This window comes from Hyposmocoma kahamanoa, unplaced genomic scaffold (genome assembly GCF_003589595.1).
Source record: "Hyposmocoma kahamanoa isolate Upper Pololo Valley unplaced genomic scaffold, ASM358959v1 65, whole genome shotgun sequence".
In the NCBI taxonomy this organism is placed as follows: domain Eukaryota; kingdom Metazoa; phylum Arthropoda; class Insecta; order Lepidoptera; family Cosmopterigidae; genus Hyposmocoma; species Hyposmocoma kahamanoa.
Window position 1 is genome coordinate 13,928,182 of NW_020653853.1, and position 24,033 is coordinate 13,952,214.

A 24,033-nucleotide genomic window follows, 5' to 3' on the forward strand; every position below is an offset into this window, starting at 1 on the left:
TACAGGAAATTATCAAGTAAACATAGTTTGAACTTAAGGAGAAAGTGACAAAGATTAACAGAGAACATCTTACACCGCCAAAATGCATTATAAATCAAAAGTTGGATGAATGACAAATTATACCAACTTAATAAACAAAGAAGGTAATTGAAGCAGACTGACACTGCAAATTAAATAGGGTTTTTTTAAAAGTTTAAGCAATTTGTAGCTTTCACATGCAAACAATGCATAATAATACAAATAGTACAACCTCGATAGCCTACCGTTTTGCACTGTGGGCACTGGATGAGAAGTTCCCGGGTTTGATACCGGTAGGATCAATTTAACAAATTAACTTTTCTAAATGGTTCTGGTCTTGGTATTCTATTGTAAGACAATCACCTGGTCTGAAACTAGGGAAGTCACTGTACATACTCCCCATGAGTATCAGAGCAACAGAATCCCAGAGCAGAACCAATTTACAAAAGTTCATTTCCCAAATTGGTTCTACTGGGAATCGAACCTGGGACCAAGAACGGTGGAATTTATTTGGGGGCACAACTCAGAACACCCAGGCCAAAACAACTTTCGAAAAGTTCACATTTAGTTTTATAGTTGATTGAGCCGATTTTTTACGGTTTTTAAAAAAATTCTCGAATAACTCGAGAAATCGGGTATGAGAATTCTCGAAACTCAAGAAAAAAAATCAGTCACCCTAGCTCGTAATGAATGGCATTGTATAAAATTCACCATTTACATATAAAATTTATTTGTAAATAATAAAGGCTACTCCATTATATCTGTGTTCAAGTACTTTTCACTAGAAGCTACATATGGTGCATTTTAATAAGTTTCCAGTAGAAGCTGAATATGGTGTTTTTTTGCGCCTTTCAATTGTTGCAAGCAAAATTAGACAGTACTGCGATGACATTAAAATTTAAATTAAACGTTTTAGCTTTTTCATATTCCTTTACATGTCACTACGTTTAAATAGGTTGACTTGGGACATTTTTTTCGTGGTTTTTGTATTAGACCCGTCGTCCATTTATTTGTAAGTCAATGGGTTTGTGACTTTTTTGCGATTGACATGTGACATGTTTTGATACATTGCAAGTAGTAGCATTGTTCTTGCAATAAATTTTATAAATAATAATAATAATAATAAATAGCAAGATATTGCGATTATCAAGGTATATACGATAATTATAGTGATAATTATCAACGATACGATATGGAAGTGATAATTATCATTGATAATTATCAATGATAATTCATTAAGTGATAATTATCAAGGATAATTATCACTTCCAACCCTGTTAGATACATACAAGTTGCAGGTAGAGTAATTAGCAAGTTACTAGGATTTTTACACACTGAAACTTGACTGGCTGTTTATTTGCTAAACTACTGCGCTAAGGGGCACAGCATGACATAACACGTATGATTTACACTACCTTATCGGCAAATAAAACCTGATCTTAGTGAAGCTCTGAGTGTTTTTCTTTACACTCATACGTACGTGACATAATGTTTGGTTGTTGGTACTTTGAAAAGTTATTTGTATTTATTGCTAAGTCATTACGTCTTCGTCTGTCTTTTTTTAGGATGGAGTAAAATGACAGTTCATTGCGCATAAGTGTTGCCCGCTTGCGAGCAGCTAGTGATTGCAGTCGATAAATATTATATCGACTATCGACTGAGTGTTTAATTTGATTCATTATCGGCCCATAATACGTCCAATTACTGGGCACAGGTTCATTTAAACTGTTATTTTTTGAAAATTCGTTCATACAAACTATAAACTTAGAAAGAATATCTATTAAAAAAACAAATCGGAGACACATTTTAAAGGTTTTCATTTTAATTTAATATAATATATCTACTTCCTTTCACTATCTATCGATAAAACTGTTGGCAATAACTCCATGTCTATTTAAAATTTTACGAAAACTGGTATGTTGACAATAACTCAATACTATCTTCTAATGGTATCAATGGCATACGCTATAATGTTTGCCATCGTGTTAAAAGGATTATCAATCGACGTAAGGTACCCGTCGATTGATGCCCAGGGTGCGCCAGACGTACAGGAACGGAATGGTACCTCGTGCAGGGAGGTTCCTTTCGTGCAGCCGCGGTCGAAATCAACAATATTTTTTCCATTTCTATTTTTGGGTTAACAATACCACCAAAGATTCACAACAGATGCATGGGCAAGCTAGTACAAGAAGACATGAAACTATGACGAAATTAATAGTTTGATAGCGATGCGCGACTTTGAATGTTACTAATACTAATCATTCTACTGGACAAATCATTCGACGAATGGCAAGGGCATACCGAATGCTATTGCCATTCGTCGGGTGCACAAGTCAAATGATTATGTCGGAACCACTCAGAAATCCACCAGATCATTCACCATGTCCATATCAAAATCCATTCAATCCAAATCCTTGTCCCTGTCACATTTACGGTATTTACTACATTTCAGAGAGGGTTAGACAGAAATATTAATTAGTAATTATTATAATACGAAAATTAGTAGGTTGTTAACGAGTCGAATATCGAAATTATTCGCAATCGCACATCGCTAGAAATTGATAACGAAATCTCAAAATATAAATTTTATGAAATCAAGTTTCATTATTACTTCACTTTCTTCAAAGTTAAATAATCATTTATTACATAGGTTAAATTTTTACACTTCAAAACGTAACTTTTTAAGCTACTGCTCGTTCTCTACGCTGACCTCCTTTGAGTCTTCTCAGGGAGGTCAGCAAGAAACTCTAGGGATTGCTCTTTTCAAATAAACTTAAATGATATGGAATACACTTTGAATCATAATTGTGTGGAATCTAGACTCTTGTTGTCTTTCCATACATCTTTATCTAACACATAGTCTTCAATTTTGTAATACGATTTTTCAATTAGAATGCTTATAATGTAAGTTTTAAACTTAGGAAATAATCTTAATATATTCTCCGGAATCTTATTGTAAAAACGTATACAGTTCCCCATAAAAGAATCGTTTACCTTAGTTATTACATTCATTATTACGTTGGGGTGCACGAAAAAAGTTTTCCTATAATGACGGACGAACCGTGTTCCTAGTACGTCTGGCGCCACCCTGGGCAATAATCGGCGAGTACTTTACGCCAATTGGCAAATCCTTTCACCACGATGGCAAACATATCCCTATGCACAGTTTTGGCTAAGTTCTGTGCGCGATAATATACATATGTAGTGTATGCCATCAATATAATAAGAAGAAGATTATTACGTAACGGGTACCGCAGGATGCAAAGTTTTTTGCAATGAGTTTAAAAAAAAATCACCATGAACTTCAAGCTTTCTTTAGTTTTAACAGCCTTCGAAAGGCAGCGCTTTAAATAAATCACAAAACAAGAGAATAAAATCTCCATATTGATCAACCGTGAAGCATCACAGTTTCTAAAATATCAGTGGCTAACTACTCTAACCGATTCAGAGTGATTGTGACCAATTACCGAGGGCGTTGCCCCGTGTAATTGAGACTAGCGATTGTCATCGTTAATAGACTAAAACGTGACATCGGACCTTGTGAGACGGTTACGGAGTGTTGTTTTATTTGATCATTAGTGGGATAAAGGAAATAAGTCAACAGATTGGAAAAAACTTAACGACTAACAGGAATTAGCCTCCAGCTCAGGGTTTCTTAATCGTTTTCTAGTCATGGACCCCTCTCAAAATTTCAACACGAGCCCATGGACCGTTTCCGAAAAGATGAAAAAGACCTTATTGCGGTGCAGGGATAACCTACGCAGGTTTTTGTTGTGCCACCATGTCAGAGATTAATAAATATTCTTTTTATTAAATTTTTAATAACAAATAAAATAAGAAAGGCTCGCTGGTTGCATTGATGCGCGTCTCGCTCGCTCCTATAATGGATAGCCGTCATAGGATGCAAAAAGGCTCCTCATAGACCTCCGGCGTCCATTACACGGACTCCTTGGGGGTCTATGGACCACAGGTTAAGAAACCTTGCTCTAGATTAAAAGTTAAAACCTGACTTAAAAAACTCTAGCGACTAATATTGTAAACAGAGTTACAAGAATTCGAGAAGATGTGGGTTATACTTTTCTGTTTCTAATGGAGCAATAAACATGTTTGACATAACTCCACTTACGCCGTTCTTCGATGAGGGATGCGATATGAACATGGAAAAGCGAGACAAAAGAAACAGAATGATAACAGGTACGGCAATTATCATTTTCCATAAACTATGATTAAAAACGTCTTGAGGACAATGATAAGGAGTTAACCGTCTTTTGACCTTATTCGATTTTATTATTGCAATGTGGAAAATTAAAGGAAAATAACATTTTAAGATCAATTCGATTCGTGTTAGTGATAATATACTCGTATGTTATCTCTAACACTGGACACAATCTAATCAATTCACTTTATTTATCAATGGTAATCACAATAAATAAATGCATGCTTGAAATACGTTATACATAATTAAATTGATAATAACTAAGTAACCAGGTACTATCATTATCAATGAAGAGCGTTAATATGGCAAGTCCAGGGATCGAAAATGTGTTTTAATGAAATTGATTTTGAATTGAAAATGAAAGCTATTTCAAGTTAGGCTAAAATGGTTAGGAAGCCAAATCGGCCGTGCTCTACTTTCTTTACACTCTGGTGCGGCCACGGTGCGGCACAAATTACCACACAATGTGCAAACAGCTTTAATCTAATCGGGCAAGCTCTTATCTCTTATCTGCCAGAGGACTTAACAATGGTGATGCAATGGACCTACTGTCTCTGACCTCGCTCCGATATAATTTTGTAAAGAAAGTATAATCGCTATCAGACTTCAGCCCAATGGTATCTTGATATGTGATAATAAATGGTTAAAAAGATACATGTCAGAATTATTAATTATTTTTCTAACATTACAAGTATATGCTGCAGGAACTAGTAATGTTTTCTGGAACATAATTACGAAAAAATATGAAATTCTGAATCGTGATTGAAATGTTTGAAAATAATTTTATCTGATACCGGCAAAAAAAATTACACGAAAAAACACATCATACAATAAAAAATAGAAAAACTAAATTACTACGATGGTTCAAAGAAAACAAACCAACCAAAGTTAGATTGCCATATTTTTCAAACAAGAAAGAACTTCAGTAAATGCTTTGAAGTCGGCTATGTAAGCTTGACTTGCGAATCCGGTTCTGCGATGAGTCACTCCTCACCTCCGAGCGACCTCTGAGAACGTCCTCAGTGTTATGACTGTGGTGCGTTTGTGATGTTTTATCTGTAGAGCTGACTTTTTATGTCCGTTTCGTCTTGTATTTGACGAACATGGTATTACTACGGTGTTACAAAATCCTGTGGTAATTAAATTTTTATTTAATTGACATTCAGTTATTTTTATGTGAAATTATGTAGTAATAAGACTAATTTGTTATATATTAATAATTATAACAAAATTCTGTGGTAATGTTAACCGACAAGGAAGCAAGCAGAAATTACAATACATGATGCGAAATAGGTGGATAAGGATTTCGCAAATTGATAAAGACCTATTGTAAATAGACATTACAACATACAGTCGGTAAAAACAAAATTGAAACGCGTTTTCAGTAAGATCATATTTAATGAATAAGTCAGTATAGAAAGCAAGGTATTTTCTGTTAATAGTAGATATTTTGCATATTGACAAAAAAAAACTGTAAGTAATGTTAAAATTACTGATTTTATTTTTGCTGTCTATATTTTATAAGTTAATTCTACGAAATTCGACAGGCTGGGCCTGTACAGCCGCAATGTGACAAAATTCAGAATTTTAATTTTATGAAAGTACCTGCATTGCATACAATAGCCGTTGTCTTCGTTACGAATGAATGCTACGATTTAGCATTTACAATAAAGCATAATTATTACAAATGTTAGCTCGCGGCACCTGGTTGCTTTCTTATTAGAAACAATGAATACATAACGAATAGCAGATCAAGGCGTGGTCACTGCAACACGCTACATTTTAATTATATTGCATTGACTCAGAAAAAATACATATTTAGACTTAGTCACTGTTCTAGTTGACATGGGTAAATCACGCCATTCAATATTACAAAAGACGGATGATAAAATTTCGTTGAAAAATTATCTCATAAATCCGAATTTTCGCCATCAAACGGGGTTGTTTTTTAATTTTTCACAATTTATATCGTTTATAGAGTCATGAATGACGAGAGTAAAGCTAAATAATATTAAACCGATAGGTATACATATATAGGTATAATTAATGTGCACGTGCAGTAAATAAATTAAAGTAAGTTGATTGTCAAAAAAACCAAGTGGAGATTCGCGGTCGGAAAGTTGATGATACCACAGGCTTATTAATTGTACTTTCGTAAAAATATTATGAATATCATTTTCAATGCAATTAAGGCCATTCGACGAAAATAAAGTTTTTTTAATATTAACATCATTTTATAAACAAGTTTAGTCTTTAAAAAACCAAGTTTGCTTTACAACCTATTTTTTGAGCTCATAACGTTTGATTAATGTGGTTACATAACCGTAGAAACCAAATGAATTGGAAAACAAGTACATTAATGCTTTTATTTTTGCAATAGTTAATTAGGTTTCTTTACACGACCAAACCTGTCAAACATCATTGTTTGTGGTGTCAATTATAAAGACTGTCACGACACCTTCATTCCTATTTTGAAATTATAAAAAGAAATAAAAATAGGAAACAGCCGCAGCGGATATCCGTTATTAAATAAGGGCAGACTTAGACAAATCGACAACCTTCGGTAGGCTGTCTGTCACTGTCGTCTCTTGAACTTTGAGTAATTTTAAAAGCAGTTGCGACGCTTTTCGCAGCAAAATTCTCTATTAGTAATTGCTAGCTATCTTAAACATTTTTTCAAGTTCTTACACATTGACTAGGTGCATATTGATAAAACAACCTTTGCACTGGCTTTGCACTTAATTACTTTAAGCATACTTAACGTGGAGACTTAAAATTATTTGCATGCCAGCTAGTAACGTGGCATTTGTTGGAAAATAGAATAGACCCTGTCAAATTCAAAGTCGTTTGTAACGGCCGACAGCTGCGCGGATGCCATATGTGGCATTGGTAATACAAGTGTAGCCTGAAGCTTAGAACAATGTCATGATTATATATACATTATGCCGTTGTTGAGTAATGTGTTGCATGGCGATTAATTTATTAAAATACGTTGGCTGAATATAAACTGTTATTCACACAAATATACAAATAGATAGCACGGAAAAGGATGTCGATAGCGACAAAAATCTTAAATTCAAAGAAACATTTTAAACCTTGTACGAAATAGCAATTACTCAATTAATAAGATAATAAATGATACATAGAAAAGTGATATTGATAAAGTAAATACATGTGGAAAAGTGAAGAAATAAGTAAGTCATTAATTACGTTCGGAACCGAGTGCAAGGTGTGCAATTATGGTAATAATTTTTGAAGTTCCAATTACTAGATAAACTACAAGAAAAAAGATACCAGAGACGAATTAAGCCAAATAATGTCTTACAGAAAACATACATCATGTATAAAGTCTTTAATAACAATAATAAACAATATAGCAAGTCTCAACGACGACGACGTGATAATAATAGCCATTCAATAAATTAAATACGCAAGATACGTCATCTTTTTAATTTCAATTCGAACGATTCTGAGCTAAAACCGGCTCTAACTGAAGGCACGCGTGCGGCTCCCCTCGGGGGCGGCTCGTGCACGGAACAGCACTCCCTCGACGACGACGCACCTGTTTTCGGTTAAAAAACTGCAAGACGAGTTATAAGTACAGACCGGCTACGTAAGAATAAAAATACGTTATTTACAACACAGAAGAAGTTAAAAAGTGACTTAGTGCGGCCTAATTCAGTAAATCTATCCCACAGAACCGTTAAAAATGGGAATATTGTTGTTTGAGAGTTTATTCCAATTTTTATATAGTATAAATAAATAATAAGTTATGTCGTTTTATGGTGTGCAAATAAATGAAAATAAAGAATTAACCTACCTAACCTAATTATACCCAACCTAATAATGGACAATTGTTTGAAAGTTTTGAAAGAGAGTACGTATGGGCTGAGAATGAATGGTTTACTCATTAAGTGCCTCCTATACGCCGATGATCAGGTGGTATTAGCGTCGTCTGTGGAGGAGTTGCAGGAGATAGTAAATATTATGCATGGTGCTCTTAAAAGGAAAGGAATGAAAATTAATGTGGGAAAGACAAAAGTAATGGTTTTTGAAAGAGAGGAAGATATGACTAATTGCACGATATTTATTGAAGGAGAGAAAGTGGAACAAGTGAAAGGGTTTGTGTATTTGGGTTCTATGTTTACATGTAATGGAAAATGTGAAAGAGACATTGAAAGAAGAGTGAACGTAGGGAATCAGGTGAATGGTGCCTTGCATACCTTCATGGGCAGGCAGAAAGTGTCTAAAAAGGCACGATTAGCTGTGCATGGGCGGGGAGGTGGTTCCTACACATGTATGGTAGTGAATGTTGGCTTATGCAGGAGAAGCATTAAAGTAGAATTAATGCAGTAGAAAGGAGAGCTTTGAGGAGTATGGCTGGTGTGACTCGGATGGATAAATTACGGAACAGTGTGATAAGAGAGCGTTGCGGCGTGGAAGAAGATATAGTGACAAAGATAGAGAAAGGGATGCTTAGATGGTTCGGACATGTAGAGAGAATGAATGAAAGAAGAGTAAACAGATTTATAAGGCGAGTGTGAGCGGGCAAGTTGGTATGGGCCGACCAAGGAGAACTTATCATGACCAAATTGAGGCCATCCTAAAGAAGGGCCAGGTCAAGAGTACCCTTAATCAACGAGCGTGTATGAAAGCATTCATGCGTGTTGATGAGGCGAAAGATGTGTGTCAGGACCGTAGCAAGTGGAAGACTGTTGTCTCTGCCTACCCTGATGGGAAAAAGGCGTGAAGTATATGTATGTATGTATGTAAAGAATTAAGTTATGTCGTTTTATTTCATGAAGTTGATGTCAAAATTTCTTTCTTGATTGCTTGACGAGTAAGCTCGCCTAAGTGTATAATATAGAATACAACAATAAAACAGTTATAAATAAATTTAAAAAATATATAAGATAATATATGAAGTCCTTTTGCATACGCCACAACCGCACACATGACAGTACAACATTTGTAGTTGTTATATTTAGTATTTTTTGTTTTGCTCTTTGTTTGTTATTGTCTTATTTCATTTTATTTTAATTTTGTTTATTACGTCTTTTTGTTTTGTTTTGCTTGTCTAAGTAGTATCAATAATTTTTTTTGTATCTATGTGTTGTGGCGTTGCAATAAATGTCTATTCTATTCTATTCTATTCTATATTAAGAAATATTTCGTCGCCTTTTTTCTCAAACTCGTATCTTATAAAATAGTGATTATTCAGGAGATGGCTAAATTTTCTATTTATATTAAATTTGATTGAAATTTAATATCAAGGGTGTTAATTTGGATGCATTACTTTAAGAATAATATGTAAAAGCCAATGTGTGAATATGAAGGAAATGTGATGTGAAATCAGCCTGAAAAATTTGCATTTCAGTAACTTTGTGCTTTAAGATACGAGTTAGAGAAAGTAAGGCGACGATATGCCAAATAACATATTTACTAAAATGACCAATCAAAATTGATAGCCATTTCAAATCTAAAGTACTTAAATGATCAACACTTAAAATGTAAAATATATCGGCGACCACACGTTGTTTCTATATCTGCATCGCATCACGAAACGTAATCGAATAAATTTGTTAATCGTACCGTATAAACCGAATATTTTAACGATTCACTTGACCTTTTTTCAGCAGAAATATGTAGGTTAATGCTTTTAATATGTTATGTTCCAATTATTTTTGCTCCGATAATACATTGTACATTGTAGAGTACCTCATTAATTAATACTATAATTCACTGAATCCAACGAATATATTCAATTATTTTAAACTAAATTTTGTTCATACATGTGGTAATTACCTATTCTAATAAAATACTAATTACAACCACATAAATGGGTAGGGGTAGTCAGGTACTACAAAAGGCGTCAGTTGTAATATCAAGTTTGACTAACAATATATGTATTCTACGTTTGTGGGCAATCGACGCTATTCCGACACGTCTCGATTATGTTCGGCCGTCAATCGATTCGATAGTGTGTAATCCAGAAACGACCTCAAACACAGTCACGTTTTGTTTTCGCACCAACATGTATTGCGGTTTAACTCGAACAATTTTCCTTAATCATGTTTCTGAGTTGTTATGTTTTCTAAGTTTTTGTTAAAATCCAATAAAGCGGGCTTAGGTTCGGCTAAATCATAACCTCACTTACGGTAAAATTACCTGTATTCAAGTAGATTTAACACGTGCTGTATGATTAATTCAATACGCAACCAACAACTACGAATACGATATGCAGAAATAACATACAAATTAATTTTAAAAATAAACTAATAGGTGAATGAGCACTATGAACGCTTCAGGAAAAATTATCAAATAAACTTCGTGGTCGTGGTCATTTCACTGTACAATTAAACTTCCTAGATATTATATATATATGTAGGATTTATTAATACGCTGTAAAGCGTAACTTGTAAGTACTCACTTATAGCTGCTATAAACGCTGTACGTTATTATAATACATTTTGCAAGAAAAATGTGTAATACCTGTAACAAGCATAATGTTTTGTCAGAAGCATATTCATAAATAATAAACACATTACATCAAGGATCAATTATTTCCGCATCTCTGAGTATTGCCTTAGCCTTTAAAGAACAATATAATCTGTGAGCATCAACACGGAAACTTAAACAATATAATTTTCTGGGGTAACAATGGTCGTTCCCAGAACTACCTATTAAGAGAGCCTTGACGAAATCATCTTAATTGAATTGTAAATGACATGAAGTATTATTAAAAGCATCTTAAAACGTTGTATTCATTCATTAAGTTAATGCATCTCAGTTGTTAGGAATAGCATTCGATTTCTAGTCAATAGTGCGGGATTGAGAGTTGAGTTTATGTGTTCAGTTAGAAGCTAAATATCACGGCTGCGAAGACGGGGCTGAAGTGGGCGCTACGCAGAAGTCCTTTAAAATTTGTTTCCTATTGTAATTAAATACAGCTAGTACTGGATTTTATAGCTTCTTTATTGAACCTAAAGGAGCAACCTACCAAATAGTAGCTACTTCATGTAATGTGAACCAATTGATATTGCAAACATGTGAAGTGATATACATATTTGCTGTATCACACTTAGGTAGTAAACGAGTTCATCGGTTAAACGATACAAGGTAGAAAGGACATAAGGTTGAATCAAACATAAGGAAACTGACACACTGTACGTTAAACATGATAAGCAAAACTATACAAAAGGAAACTAAAGGCTTATGATTTAGGTTTGTGCTGTTGTGCGCACTTACTTGACATGTCGGTTTTTCCATATTATGTTTAAAACATGGAGTGCGTATTGGAGCACTACATTTCAAAAGGCATTCCAACATCCAATTAAAAGTAAATATAATATTTGCTGAAAACTGGCAACGAAGATATCAACTGTCAGGTGCTCCCACCAACAATAATTAGTTGCCGTCACGAACGCCACGTGAGGCGTAATTAGACGTACAGCATTTGCTGAATATACACACTTTTGTTTTGGTTTTGCGAATCTTGAAATTTATTCAATTGTTGGATTTTGTTTTGATATAATCTTACAAAAAACAAATCATTTATTTATTTGTGATACACAGGTTTTAAAGTGGTTACAAGAATGAATTTTAAATCACTGTGATCCGCCTTGTGGCATACAAAGTTTTCATGGTTTTTAGGCAATAATTTGTAATATACTATAAATATGCAGCCCAATTAATCGCAACCTAATCTAATAAAACAATAACTGATTGAATTGTAAAATGAAATGTAAATTTTATAAAAAAATCTTTAATATGTCATACCATTCAGGTAATTAAATAATAATTTCTTAAATTATAAGTTTAAAAAAAGCTTTGGTTTTTACAATAATATAAGATCCCTATTCTAGGTAAGGATGTAAGTAGTGCTCTGCGCCGAAGCCTTGAGTAGACATGATCGGTTGGTCACTGAGCTAATTAAGTATGTTGTCGTATTTATAGGTCATAAGACGGAGGTAGATGCGGTGAATGTATAGAACTTGCGTTTGTGTACTTTTTATTCCACCTAAGTAGAAGTCAATGTAGATGAAACGTAGACTAAGTCAGTAGCCGGAAGTAGGTCCGCTGTGTAATAATTTGATGTATTACCAAATAAAGTTCAAAGAATTTCTTATCAACGTCACGAAATTTTAGTAATAAAATTGCTAATTTTATTCATGAAAGATATTCCTTGTATATAGACAAGAAATAAGAAATAAAACTGTAGTTGAGTTCGTACTTAATTTCAAATTAGTTTAAAAGAAACGATGCTTCGACAAGAAAAAAAGGAAAAAAAAAATGTAACATAAATTAACGTTTACATTTATTGACATCGCAAAAACCAAGTATGCTATCAGGTTAAGACGTTGCAACACGCAGGTTAGCAAGAACTGCTTTGTAAACAGTGGACACTGGGTCATGAGGCGATGAAAGCATATTCTCTTTTCGAGTCTTAGAATAGCTAAGGGACAAATCCAAAAGATATGTATTTATTATCTTCAACTCGATCGTCTGTTCCCTTGTTCAGTATGACAATAATAAAATTATACATCGTCCTTTCAGAGGCAAAAGATCTTTTTTCAGGCAATACTATTTAAATTAATGTTTGATAAAATGTTATCAACACAGGTACAGGTACTAAATACCTTAACATCCAAATACAAGCAAGGAAATTCCATTAAAGGTATAAGATATAGGACTGGCTTATCAAATAGTAAATACTTAACTGATTATTATTTACTACTTTAGTACGAAGCGGATTGCGACATATCTTGCGTAAACACACGATTCGAGGGCGTGGTATCCTCAGGCGGGACGTGGCCATGCAGAGTGCAATCACGCTGTATGTAAATCAGCAACCGCATCGTAAAGTCACTCGGATATAGCATAATTTGCTATATCCGAGAAGTCTTATTACAATATCGTTAATGTAACAGTTGTTTATTTCGTTACAATCCATCTAATAAATTCGTTAACTTCAAACTTAACGGAACAAGCCAACTTAGTGGAAAATGTAAATACATGTTAACTAGAATATCAAGAATACGTTACATAACCACATTCAGTGTTATTATTAGGCATCTCTAACAAATACTGCACCGGTTAACAATTGATGCCAGATTGGTAAGACGGTGCAATTTACGCACGGAACAAACCGCTTATAGCCTTAGAGGTCACCCAACGAGTTAAAAACCAAAGTCAAGGATCAACCGGCCGCTTTATGTAATTGCAAACCATTTGAGCCTATTTTTAAAGTTGATTTTATTTTCAGCATTAGCTTCTGGAACAAAAAGTGTAGAACTGTGGGCGAACGAGTCGTGACCGAAGACTCCTATTTGCGCCACTTTTTACAAGACTTCGCTTTTTATTTTGATGGATCGATTTTTGCCGAGAAGAAACGTGGCTTGCTTGGCTGTCTATTACAAATAATGGGATATTGCGGTGTGAAGAAAACAGTTGACCAAGTTATTGAAGAATAATTGCGATCAAGTCTCCTGTGCCTATATTTCTCATTAACATTTAATTTATGATTGATCTCTTATTAAAATTAAATATCAACAAATGAATTAGTGTACATGATTAAATGAAGTTCTTCTATTATTTTATGACAAAAACAAACAATAACTTTTACCTTGAAATTTCTAAGAAGCGTTACACGTGTAGTTTTCAATAATAGAGATAAAACGACAACGTATTGGATATCTTAAAATAATTAATCAATCATTACGTTAACCCGGTCGCGGTCAACGATTCTAAGATTCTCATTTACCGTTTGGTTTTCGTAAAACGGAATTGATAGAATATAGGTATATATAGATTTGATTGTGTGCCGGAGATAATACCGGAACATAATCATTACTGATCTAGACAAATCTTGCAAAATATCTCAATTCAGATGACAATGGCGCTGTATTAAATTTGTATTTAAAAGTAGAAGGCGTTCCAAATGGACGAAACATAAAAATATCTGCTTTCGTTTCTGTTCCCGTTTGATTATTCGTCATGAATAAAGAGCTTCCCAAAATGTGTAAGTCAATGTTCCCAAAAGATAAAATGTTTATTATACCTAAGTTTATGGTATTTGCCGAAATTGTGATTGATAAACGATGTGTATGCAAGCTGTGAGTAGGTAGCGGGCGGAGCTCAGCGGTGATTCATCTAACACGTGTTTCAGATGATGAATTAAGTAACTTTTAAACCGGCTAAGTTATTCTCTTTCCAATGAAACAATCTGGAGTTTAAGAAAAACAACACGATAGGTGATCGGCCCGAGAAGAAAGGCTAGAAGCTGAACATGTATCAGCGGTCACGCCAGACCAAATCAACCGTGGAGTTTAGCATATCATGAATATGCCGGGACCATGCTAATGTGCTAATTACACATGTCACTCAGAACAGCACGATCTGTCGCGTGAGCGTCACTTTCCCCGCGACGGTTTCTGTTTCGAAGCGCTCTCTACCGTGGAATGTTCTTCCATTAGAAGTTTCTACAGGTCCTATTTGATTGACAGCCTCCTAGCACCTTCACTGGCGACACTTCCTTCGAAGTCGACAGTATTATCATTTACGTGGACTGCATTCTCATTATGCACATGTCGTCACTTCGAATTTATTTCTGGTATGGAACACATCACTTTAAATAGCCGCAAGGATAACCGTTGAAATTTCACTGGCGGTTTCGTATGCCTTAAAACATTAAACGTAAAATTCTATTTATTTCAACTTTGTGAATTACGACTACTAAACACATGACATACCTCATGTCAATTTTACTTTACAATAATGGTCAAACACGAATCCATTACGGATAAAAACTTCACAACGAGAATGTTGAGAAAGCGAGTCATGCATAGTTACAAATGATACAATTATTGACAAATTACGAAATCGCGTCACGTTACTCGACAAGTTTTCTAAAATACTAGCAAATAATACAGTTTTCGTCGACTGTTGGGTGACATACAATGATAATAATAATATGGTCGGTCCTACTCAAGATATAACTTCGCTGTTTACATCGAAAATACACTTACAGAATCCGATTCAAAATTACGTAATTACAATCAATTTACGCAGTTATAAATTGTGTTCGTCTCTTGGATAAATTGTGTTTTCATGGTCAACAAAAGTTAGACATTTTTTCGTGTTGTCTCAACAAAAGTTATATAAGCACAAACACATGATGTACGAATAAAAGCGAAGAAGTTTACGATCGCCAAGCACGTAACAATTTGTCTGTCGACGAAATTAAAAAAATTCTTTGAACAATGTTTAATGAACATTCCTAGCGTTATATTACTACGAATAAATTTCATTTACTAAAACAGTGTGATGTGTAGTGAAATATTTCGATTAGTATGTTAGAGATAGTTCACAATATATAAAACTTTCGGGCATAAATAGTTTAGAAAAGCTTAGTCTCTCAGATAATTTAATAAGTAAAATGAGTAATGAACGCCATAAATTTTCGTGTTTTTCCTAGTATACGTGAACGATACTAACAGCCGGTAAAAACCTTTAAACACGACATGTCATTTCGGGAATACAATATACTATAGATACTATAATCAGCAATTAGGCCAATCTTAATGTATGGGTGTGAAACATGGACGCTTACGCTGAAGGAAGAAAATAAATGATTAGTGGCGGATCGGAAGATATGCCGAAAAGTTGTGGGCCAATCAAAGAGTTTGAGAATCGAAGGACCAGATTTAAAAGAGAGATATAAGAGCTAATGTCCGATCCGAACATAATCTGGGAGATAAAATCCACCTGACTTTGCTGGCTAGAGCATGTGGAAGGAATGGAGGTGGGCCGTCCGCTATATAGCTAGAAGGAGCTGAAAAAGTGGCTAAATGGTTGGAATACATTACAGGCACATGAGACTTGACAATTTATATTTCAGGGTGACACGCGCAGTGGCAATGTCCCTCAGACTTTTGTGATTTAAAACCCTGAATGGTACCGCAACTGCTATGGAGAGGCGTGTCCCGTCACTTAGTATCATAAAAAAAAAGATTGGCACAAGAAGGTAATTTGACGTCGGAGGCAAAGATCGTCACACCGAACGCCCGTTGAGCGGAATTTTCAATCCTGGGAACGTGGTGCTTAGACGATCAACAAACAATTTTATTGTGAAGATCTGAAAAGATTGCGTGACGCAGTCCGAAGAAAGCAGCCGCAATTTCAGGCGAATGGCGGTTGTTCGACATTTTTACCACGATAATGCGCTAGCGCCTTCATTGAACCTTGTCCAATAGTTTGGCAAAATATAAGTTTATTCAACTTCGCCAACCTCCATACCGTCCCGACGTAGTCCCTGCGATTTTTGGCGGTTCCCAAGATTGAGAATTCCGCTCAAAGTGCCGTCTCGGTTTGACGACAGAGACCATTTTTTAAAAATGCGACGAGTGTACATGAAGGCTATTCCGATAACTGAATTCTATAACTACTTCGGGATGTGGAAGCACCGGTGGGAGCGAGTTGTTCAGCCGAATAGTGATTACTTTGAAGGATGCCATGAGTCGGATAATGATTAATAGACCCAGTGCGGAATAAAGAACGAAGGTCGGATATTCTGGGGACAGACCTTGTACATACTTAATTAGTACTGTAATGGAAAAAATCTAGATTGATATAACTATGTCTAAAAAAACGGGATTGCAACCTGATTGCACATACGAATTGCCAATTTCAAAATACAGTGAATGTGCTATTTCAAAATGTTATTTAACCACAGCGTCAGTCTTCACTGTTAATTTGGAACTCTAGTTTATACCGTGACTCATAAACACCAACCGAGACGCAACTGTCAAGCATTTACCTAGCACCTGTCCCTTGCTAATTTCTCCAACTCTAATTAACGAATACTTCTTGACTTGTAATTCATTCATTTTTGGGCTTATTTCATTGGAGTGAAGAAGACAGGTGCTTATTGTATAGTATATTGTATGTGCTTAGGAAGCTGCTACGGACCGGGTTCCATAACCGGAAAAAAAATGGTAGGCGTTTTGCTTAAAACAAGTAGACCTAAATATTATGTGATAATTGTACGTTGAGTGATTACAATATCAGTCCTTTTACACTTACATGATTAATCAATTTTTTAGGCAAATCGATGGAAATCTTGTTATATTATGAGCCCTTCGTCACTGCAATATATTAAACTTGTCATTTCCCTTTCATGGACAGTAACAGTCTTTACCGTAAAATAAAATAAATATTAGAATATAAGTACGAGGTACCCCGTTTCGCTGTATGACTCTCAAAAAACCAACAACAAAAAGCACTTCGAAACCGCACACATACACACACAGTGCGGTTTCCAAGTGCTTTCTGTGTTGTTGTCGCCTACTTCTTTTCCATGGTATGGTATCAACAACGTACTGGCAAAATTCAATGATTTACATACATTAAACATTTTATATTGAATCTATATAAGTACTACGGCAAGAAAAGTGACATTTACACTGACATTTATGTGTGCAGTATTATTTAAGTACTGTCCATGAAATGGTTAATACATTCATTAAAAAAAACTATCGTATTTAAAATCAAGCTAAAACAAAACAAACAAAATAAATAAAAGCAAAGTCGTCTTTGTAATATTTCATTCAATTTTAAAAGTCGTTAAACATTCCAGATTATTTTATGTTAACAAACACAGTTATAATTACCCGAGTAGAGGTCGACTAGCCTTCCGACTAAGGTTCGCAAATTATGCTAATCTATTATTTACTATTGATAACACCGGTTGAGAACAAACCGTTAGCATTCAATTATCTCGCTTGGTTGTTAAGTAATAAATAGCGTTATGAATTAACGTACGCAAGCTGAAGGTAGATTAAAAGTAAAATAGGCTCGACTATTGCATAATCTAGCGTGAAATGTAGTGAAATAAGGATAAACATGAAATTAGGTAGGGAAAGGGCACTAACTAAGCATTTAGAAAATGCGAATACTTAACCTGCACCGCAATTTATAAGGCGAGTGTGAGCGGGCAAGTTGGTAAGAGAATTTACCATGACCAAATTGGGGCCATCGTAAAGAAGGACCAGGTTTAGTCTATCTTTGTGTATGAAAGCACAGATGCGTTTTGATGAGGCGAAGAATGATGTCAAAACCGTAGCAAGTGGAAGACTGTCTGCCTCTACCTACCCCGATCGGAAAAAGGCATGATGTGGGTAAGTATGTAACAGCACTGCAATATGCCCCAAAGTAGACACGACAGCAGCAAACAGTAGTTTTTCGATATTATGATGCTCAAGTTTCAATTGATAATTTTAGTTTGTACTTTTTTATAATACATTGATACCATATTCCTTATAATAGGGTGGTCTATTACTCATTATTACCCTTATCTATTAATAGACGTCTTCGCAAACAATACCTTTCAGTTATATTTCGTGAAACAGTTCCCATGTATTTTTTAATGTCCTTTGTTACATTGCCCTCTAACATTTAGCCAGAACATCTTGTTAAAAGCCTTCAATGTCAGCAATCGTGTATGTTTTAAAAATATTTCTACATATTTCTTAGCAGGTGTGTCGCGTCGCGTTCGCGTTAATTAAGGAGAATATTTGTAAGGTATTTTTCGTTTGTATATATTTAGCGACGGAATTATATTATGACTAAATTACATACTATTTCAAATTTTATTATAATTGGGATAGCTATACTATGTATTACTTAAAAATACTCATTTGAACTTCAATAATCATTACAGACTGCAAAAGTATTAAATATATTAATATCGATAAAAGTTTATATACATGAAAGAATATATTTTAAATAAAGATGTTACAAAAATATTTTAGATTGAAAAAAATATATATAAATACATATTAGAAATGTGGCTGATCGTAAAATCGTCGGCAGAGGCGTGAAAACGGCGTGACATACATATATTTTTCAGATGTTAAAAATAGACTAAAACTTTAGAAATGAGACTTTTTCGGATATAAATCGCGTAGAAGAACATACTTATTTTTTTCAATCTAACCAACATGTTGGGCCTTTTACTTTTTTCGGGAATGTAGGTATACTGTTACTAAAATTATCAAGAAAGGATGTTTGTAATAAAACAATCTCATAAAAATTTACGCTCTTATTTATTTGATCCTCAAAGATATAGAATAGATACATCGAGAAAAACATATATAATATAACATAAGATATAATGGTCTACGGCAAATGTGCGCTTATTTTAAATAAACGACATTTTTTTTATTTTTGATATACATATTATTCATACAATATTACATTATTGTACAAATATAATCAACCATTACTTAATTTTAAAATTAAGTATTCAAATTTTATTTTTAATGCTCATTTGTCTTAGTTTTGAGGTTCAACATAAAGCTATCAAAGTTAATTTATATATATCAAACATTTTTTGCGTAGAAAAAACATATTAAAATATCCATTGATTCAATATATTTTATGTCTCAGAGAAAGAGTATCCAATCATTAAAAAAAGATGACCGGTTAGATTTATTTGCTTGCTGCACTGCTTTTGCAAATTTAAAATGATCATTTAAAAAACATGCAATTTAAAATCTAGCAAGAATAGGATGTACGTAGACGTTTCGTAATTCACTTTCAGTGTACGAAAATAAATAATTATTATAAAGCTCATACTTCAATAGAATAAAATAAATTATAACCGCACCGATTTACGTCGGTCAAGTTCCATCAGAGGCGGTGCGGCTCACATGTCTAGTTCTGGAGCTTATTCCATTAAAATTACTATGGACACAAATTGCATATATTATGTTACAAGTATCCAAAGATTCATCTAAAAAGTATATACCAAGGCAGCAGAGTTACTTTTATGATACAAAATTACAGCCAAAGGAAACCTGGCAATGACATTGACAAGCTCCACTTTCTACGTAAGAAATAGCTGTGAAAATAAACAGAAGCTGTGGTTTACATATTGGCTTAACTCCAGTACGTGTTTCTTATTATAATTGTGAATAAAGATTTGTAAGTGTACAAAATTGTTTAAAATAAATATCCTGACTTTAACAATATGGTATAATATTATAAAGAAAATAGTTATAATTTTTTCTTCTGTTGAACACTATAGTGTTTAGAATTTTTAATTAACAACATTTGAAACAAAAGAGACATCACCATCTATGTACATTTGTACATCGATATTATCTTTTATTATAATGAAGGATCCTAGTATTGGCATTCTAAAAATACTCACTTTTTTTAAATAAGTGTACATATATTGGTAAATACCTACATTTAATAATAATTGTTATCGAGTTCTTAGGTTATCGCGATTGTTACACATAGGAAATGAAACTATTTTTCGGGTCCCAGTCAACCGTGACCATGGGACTTGTAAAGGGCCCGAAACGTCGGTTTATTTGAAAAAACAAATATACGCGATTTAAATCCGGAAAAATAGTTTCATTTCCTATCAATAATTGTTATATCAGATAAATATTTAGTGAGCTGATGTCATTAAAATATTTCAATATTAGATTAAAATGGATATAATTAGCTCTATATTAGCACTGAATGTTTAGTAGCAATAACAGATGCTAATGGTGAAGCAAAAGATCATCATGAAACTTACACGTCGAAAAAGCTTGAGTTCTCAAAATCTTACATTGAGCCAGTAGGGTGGACTATGCCCTAAATATATCCTTAGGAAAAAATCCGTGGTCGGCCCGACAGTGAAACACAATTGATTGACGATGATGATGTTTATGAATAATATAATTTAATGAAATCTTGTTAATGTTACATTTGATTGATTTACAGAACTACAAGTGCTTATATACTTCTGAAAGTTAAGACTTTAAAGATGGGTTTCCACCGGCGAGGCGAGAGGAGGCGAGGCGAGACGAGGCGAGGCGAGAGAAAGATTGAAATTTGTATGACAAAATTTCAATTCTCTCATAGACCATCGGTATAAATGGTCTGGATCAAGCCTCGTCAAGGCTGAGCGAGGCGAGAATCGAAATATTTGTTGATGTAATATTGAACCGTATTGTAGGCTACATACAATACTAGACTCTTTAAGAGTCTATACGACCTCAAATGGCTTTGGTTGATTCCGCATAACGGTGAAAGTGTTCAATCAATCACTTTGGAAAAAATATACATAAAACAGTAAAATTGAGGATATACATTGACACTATACGGAGTGAAAACTCGATTCCTAAAAATTATCACGATAGAAAAAAAATACCCCGAAATTTTACAAGAAAACAGCTGTATTCAATAGTTTACATATATCAAAGATTTATTTTTTTATTCCAACTGAATTAAATAGAACACGTATACTATACAATATACATTTTTCAAATATCTTTAATTTCGTTTGTCGTTTTTAAAAAAATCTGAAATTAAGGTGTCGCTGCCGCTCGACCCAGCAAAATGAACGGTATAAAGTACGGAAAAAAAATTGAATTCGAGTTGAGGTAGTATCGACTCTTTAACGGAAACACGACTTCTCGCGCGATTTCGCAAGTGCCAGCACGGTCTCTCTTCGGTCTCGGTAATCGCGAAGGATATCAATATCAATTAAAGATTGTGGAGTACGTGCGATTTTAAAAAAGATGGTTTGTATATTTAATAATAATAATAATAATAATTTACGGGACGTATTACTTTAGCCGCGTATTAATAGCTAGATGAATTCAATAGCACTGAATCTTCACTATCCACAATCACAACGCGAGCTCGCAAGAGACCGCGATGCCTCGCGTGAGATCGCGATGGCTCGCGCGAGCTATTACTGACAATTTTTGGTGAAAATAGGCCGGCGAGATTTCTATTCTCGTCTCGCTACGCCTTGTAGGTGGAGAACTTTTATTAGGCACTATTTAATTGACATTGAAAACTTTTTTATTTGCTGGATATATTTTGGATGCACTTTTGTAGTCTTAATAAGCTTTGAACTTAATAATGGAAAAACACCTAATTTTTCTCAAATGCACATTTTTTGTATGTATTTTACTTTACTTGCTAATGATTTTAATAATAACATAACACATTGATAAGTAAAAAGCATATATGAACATTTTAATAATGTGGAAATCAGTAGAGGGAGAGAGTAAATGCCTTGATTTTACAATTAATCAGTTTATTACATTTATATTTCAATTACACAAGCAATTTGTCATAGAAAACGTTTAAATGGTGCTGTCAGCCAATGCTGACATACATTATTAGGATCATATAAATGTTGTACTATATGTACCAGAACCGATGTTCTAGCTCTAATCAGGTAGTCCTCTGAACCAGAACCAATGCTGATGTTAGAACTAAGAATTCTTACTGTTAGAAGTAAGCAAGGTTAGACTTAGAATTAATTTAGAAGTAAAGGCTATCTTTATTTATTTATTTATAATAATGTATGTAATGCCTAATAAGTAACATTTACACACAAACTGGCAAAGCCCACTTCCAAACTTACACATTATTTAAAAATTATTCATGGCCTTTGTCGCCATAATGAATGTACTCATAATTATTCCACACACAGAGCGTACTATTATCTTAGGAGTGCTGAAGAGAATTGCGCAAAATTTTGTTAGAAAATGTAACTTTGGTATTTCTTGAAGAGATTGATTTACATTGTAAGAGCTCTATTATTTAACTCTTCATAGTTCTTTCTTACTGCTTTCCGACTATGATGAGATTTTCTTATACTATAGTTTATTTCATTTTGCTCTAAAGAATTTACAATTACAATAAGCAATTTAGAACTATGTTTTAGGTAATGTAGAAATAATGGTTAAATTACTTTAAATTGGAAGTTCCTAATTATTTAGAAAACATAAATGCGGTCTTATCAATAACCAATTTACACAAACTCATTGATAATATTATCATAAAAGCAATTTCAAAATTTAATAAGTTGATAGAATTCCAATACAATATCGAAGTCACTAATTATATTATTACTAAGCTATCGATCGTAACGTGGTAGATGATAATACGGTTAAATTTTAAAGGAAATACGTGGAGATATGGCAACGGTTACCAAGATAAGAACACTAAAAGAGCTATTCAAATGACGTCATCCATACAACCATTACGAAATTTTCCCACAGAACGCCAGATAAAACGCGCGAAATACACCAGGAAAACAAAACAAAGTTACAATGGCCTACATATCGTGCAGTATGAGTGCACTCGGTAATAATATACTTTCATGCATGCATACGATATGCTCACTAATATGACGCATTTCCCGGTCAACCGTACTGCTTTCGAAAGCAACAGGTTACAGAAAATCAATCAAACATGATGAGCAACAATTACTTGCACCATGAGAACTACATGCAAGATGCCACCTCTTCACAAAATCTGCGAAGGCCGAGTAAGCTACGCGTGCCGCAGACTGTCTCGTTAACATCATTTAAAGGCGAGTAAACACCAAAGTTACCTTTATGATCAGTTCGATCTCCGGCACATCCCCGTTCACCGTACCATTCTCCGCAATTTCATCCGACATCGTGAACTCCAAAAACACTGAATTTGATACAAAAAATAGACAGCACACAATTTCACACAACCGTCACTTTTCCAAAACACCGAAAGACTGTCTGGCTCACTCACTTCACACTTCGGTTCAATTAGTCATATGTTCAAAACCATTCATTCATCTCACTCACTTGACTCTATGGAATACACCTAAGCAAAGACTAGGCTTAGACTATGGAAACTTTTATTTTTTTCCATCCTCTAAGAGACTAGGCTAGTCTTTTAAAATTAGACCTTTAAATTTTCACTGGCGTAAAGATGGATTCACAATCATCACAATGCTTAGG

At 34.1% G+C, this 24,033-nt stretch overlaps 1 protein-coding gene across 2 annotated transcripts in view; it reads right to left on the reverse strand.

The window, feature by feature from the left end:
* LOC113231217 (chloride intracellular channel exc-4) overlaps positions 1-23,774 on the reverse strand; it is a 59,886-nt gene extending 36,112 nt beyond the window's left edge. Inside the window, exon 1 of one of the 2 annotated variants that reach the window (XM_026465423.1) lies at positions 23,649-23,774. In XM_026465423.1, coding sequence (XP_026321208.1) covers positions 23,649-23,717 — 69 coding nt within the window. In that variant the 5' untranslated portion in view covers positions 23,718-23,774. The remainder of the gene's footprint in view (positions 1-23,648) is intronic. The other variant, XM_026465424.1, reaches the window with a different exon arrangement.
* Between the last annotated feature and the right edge of the window lie 259 nt (positions 23,775-24,033).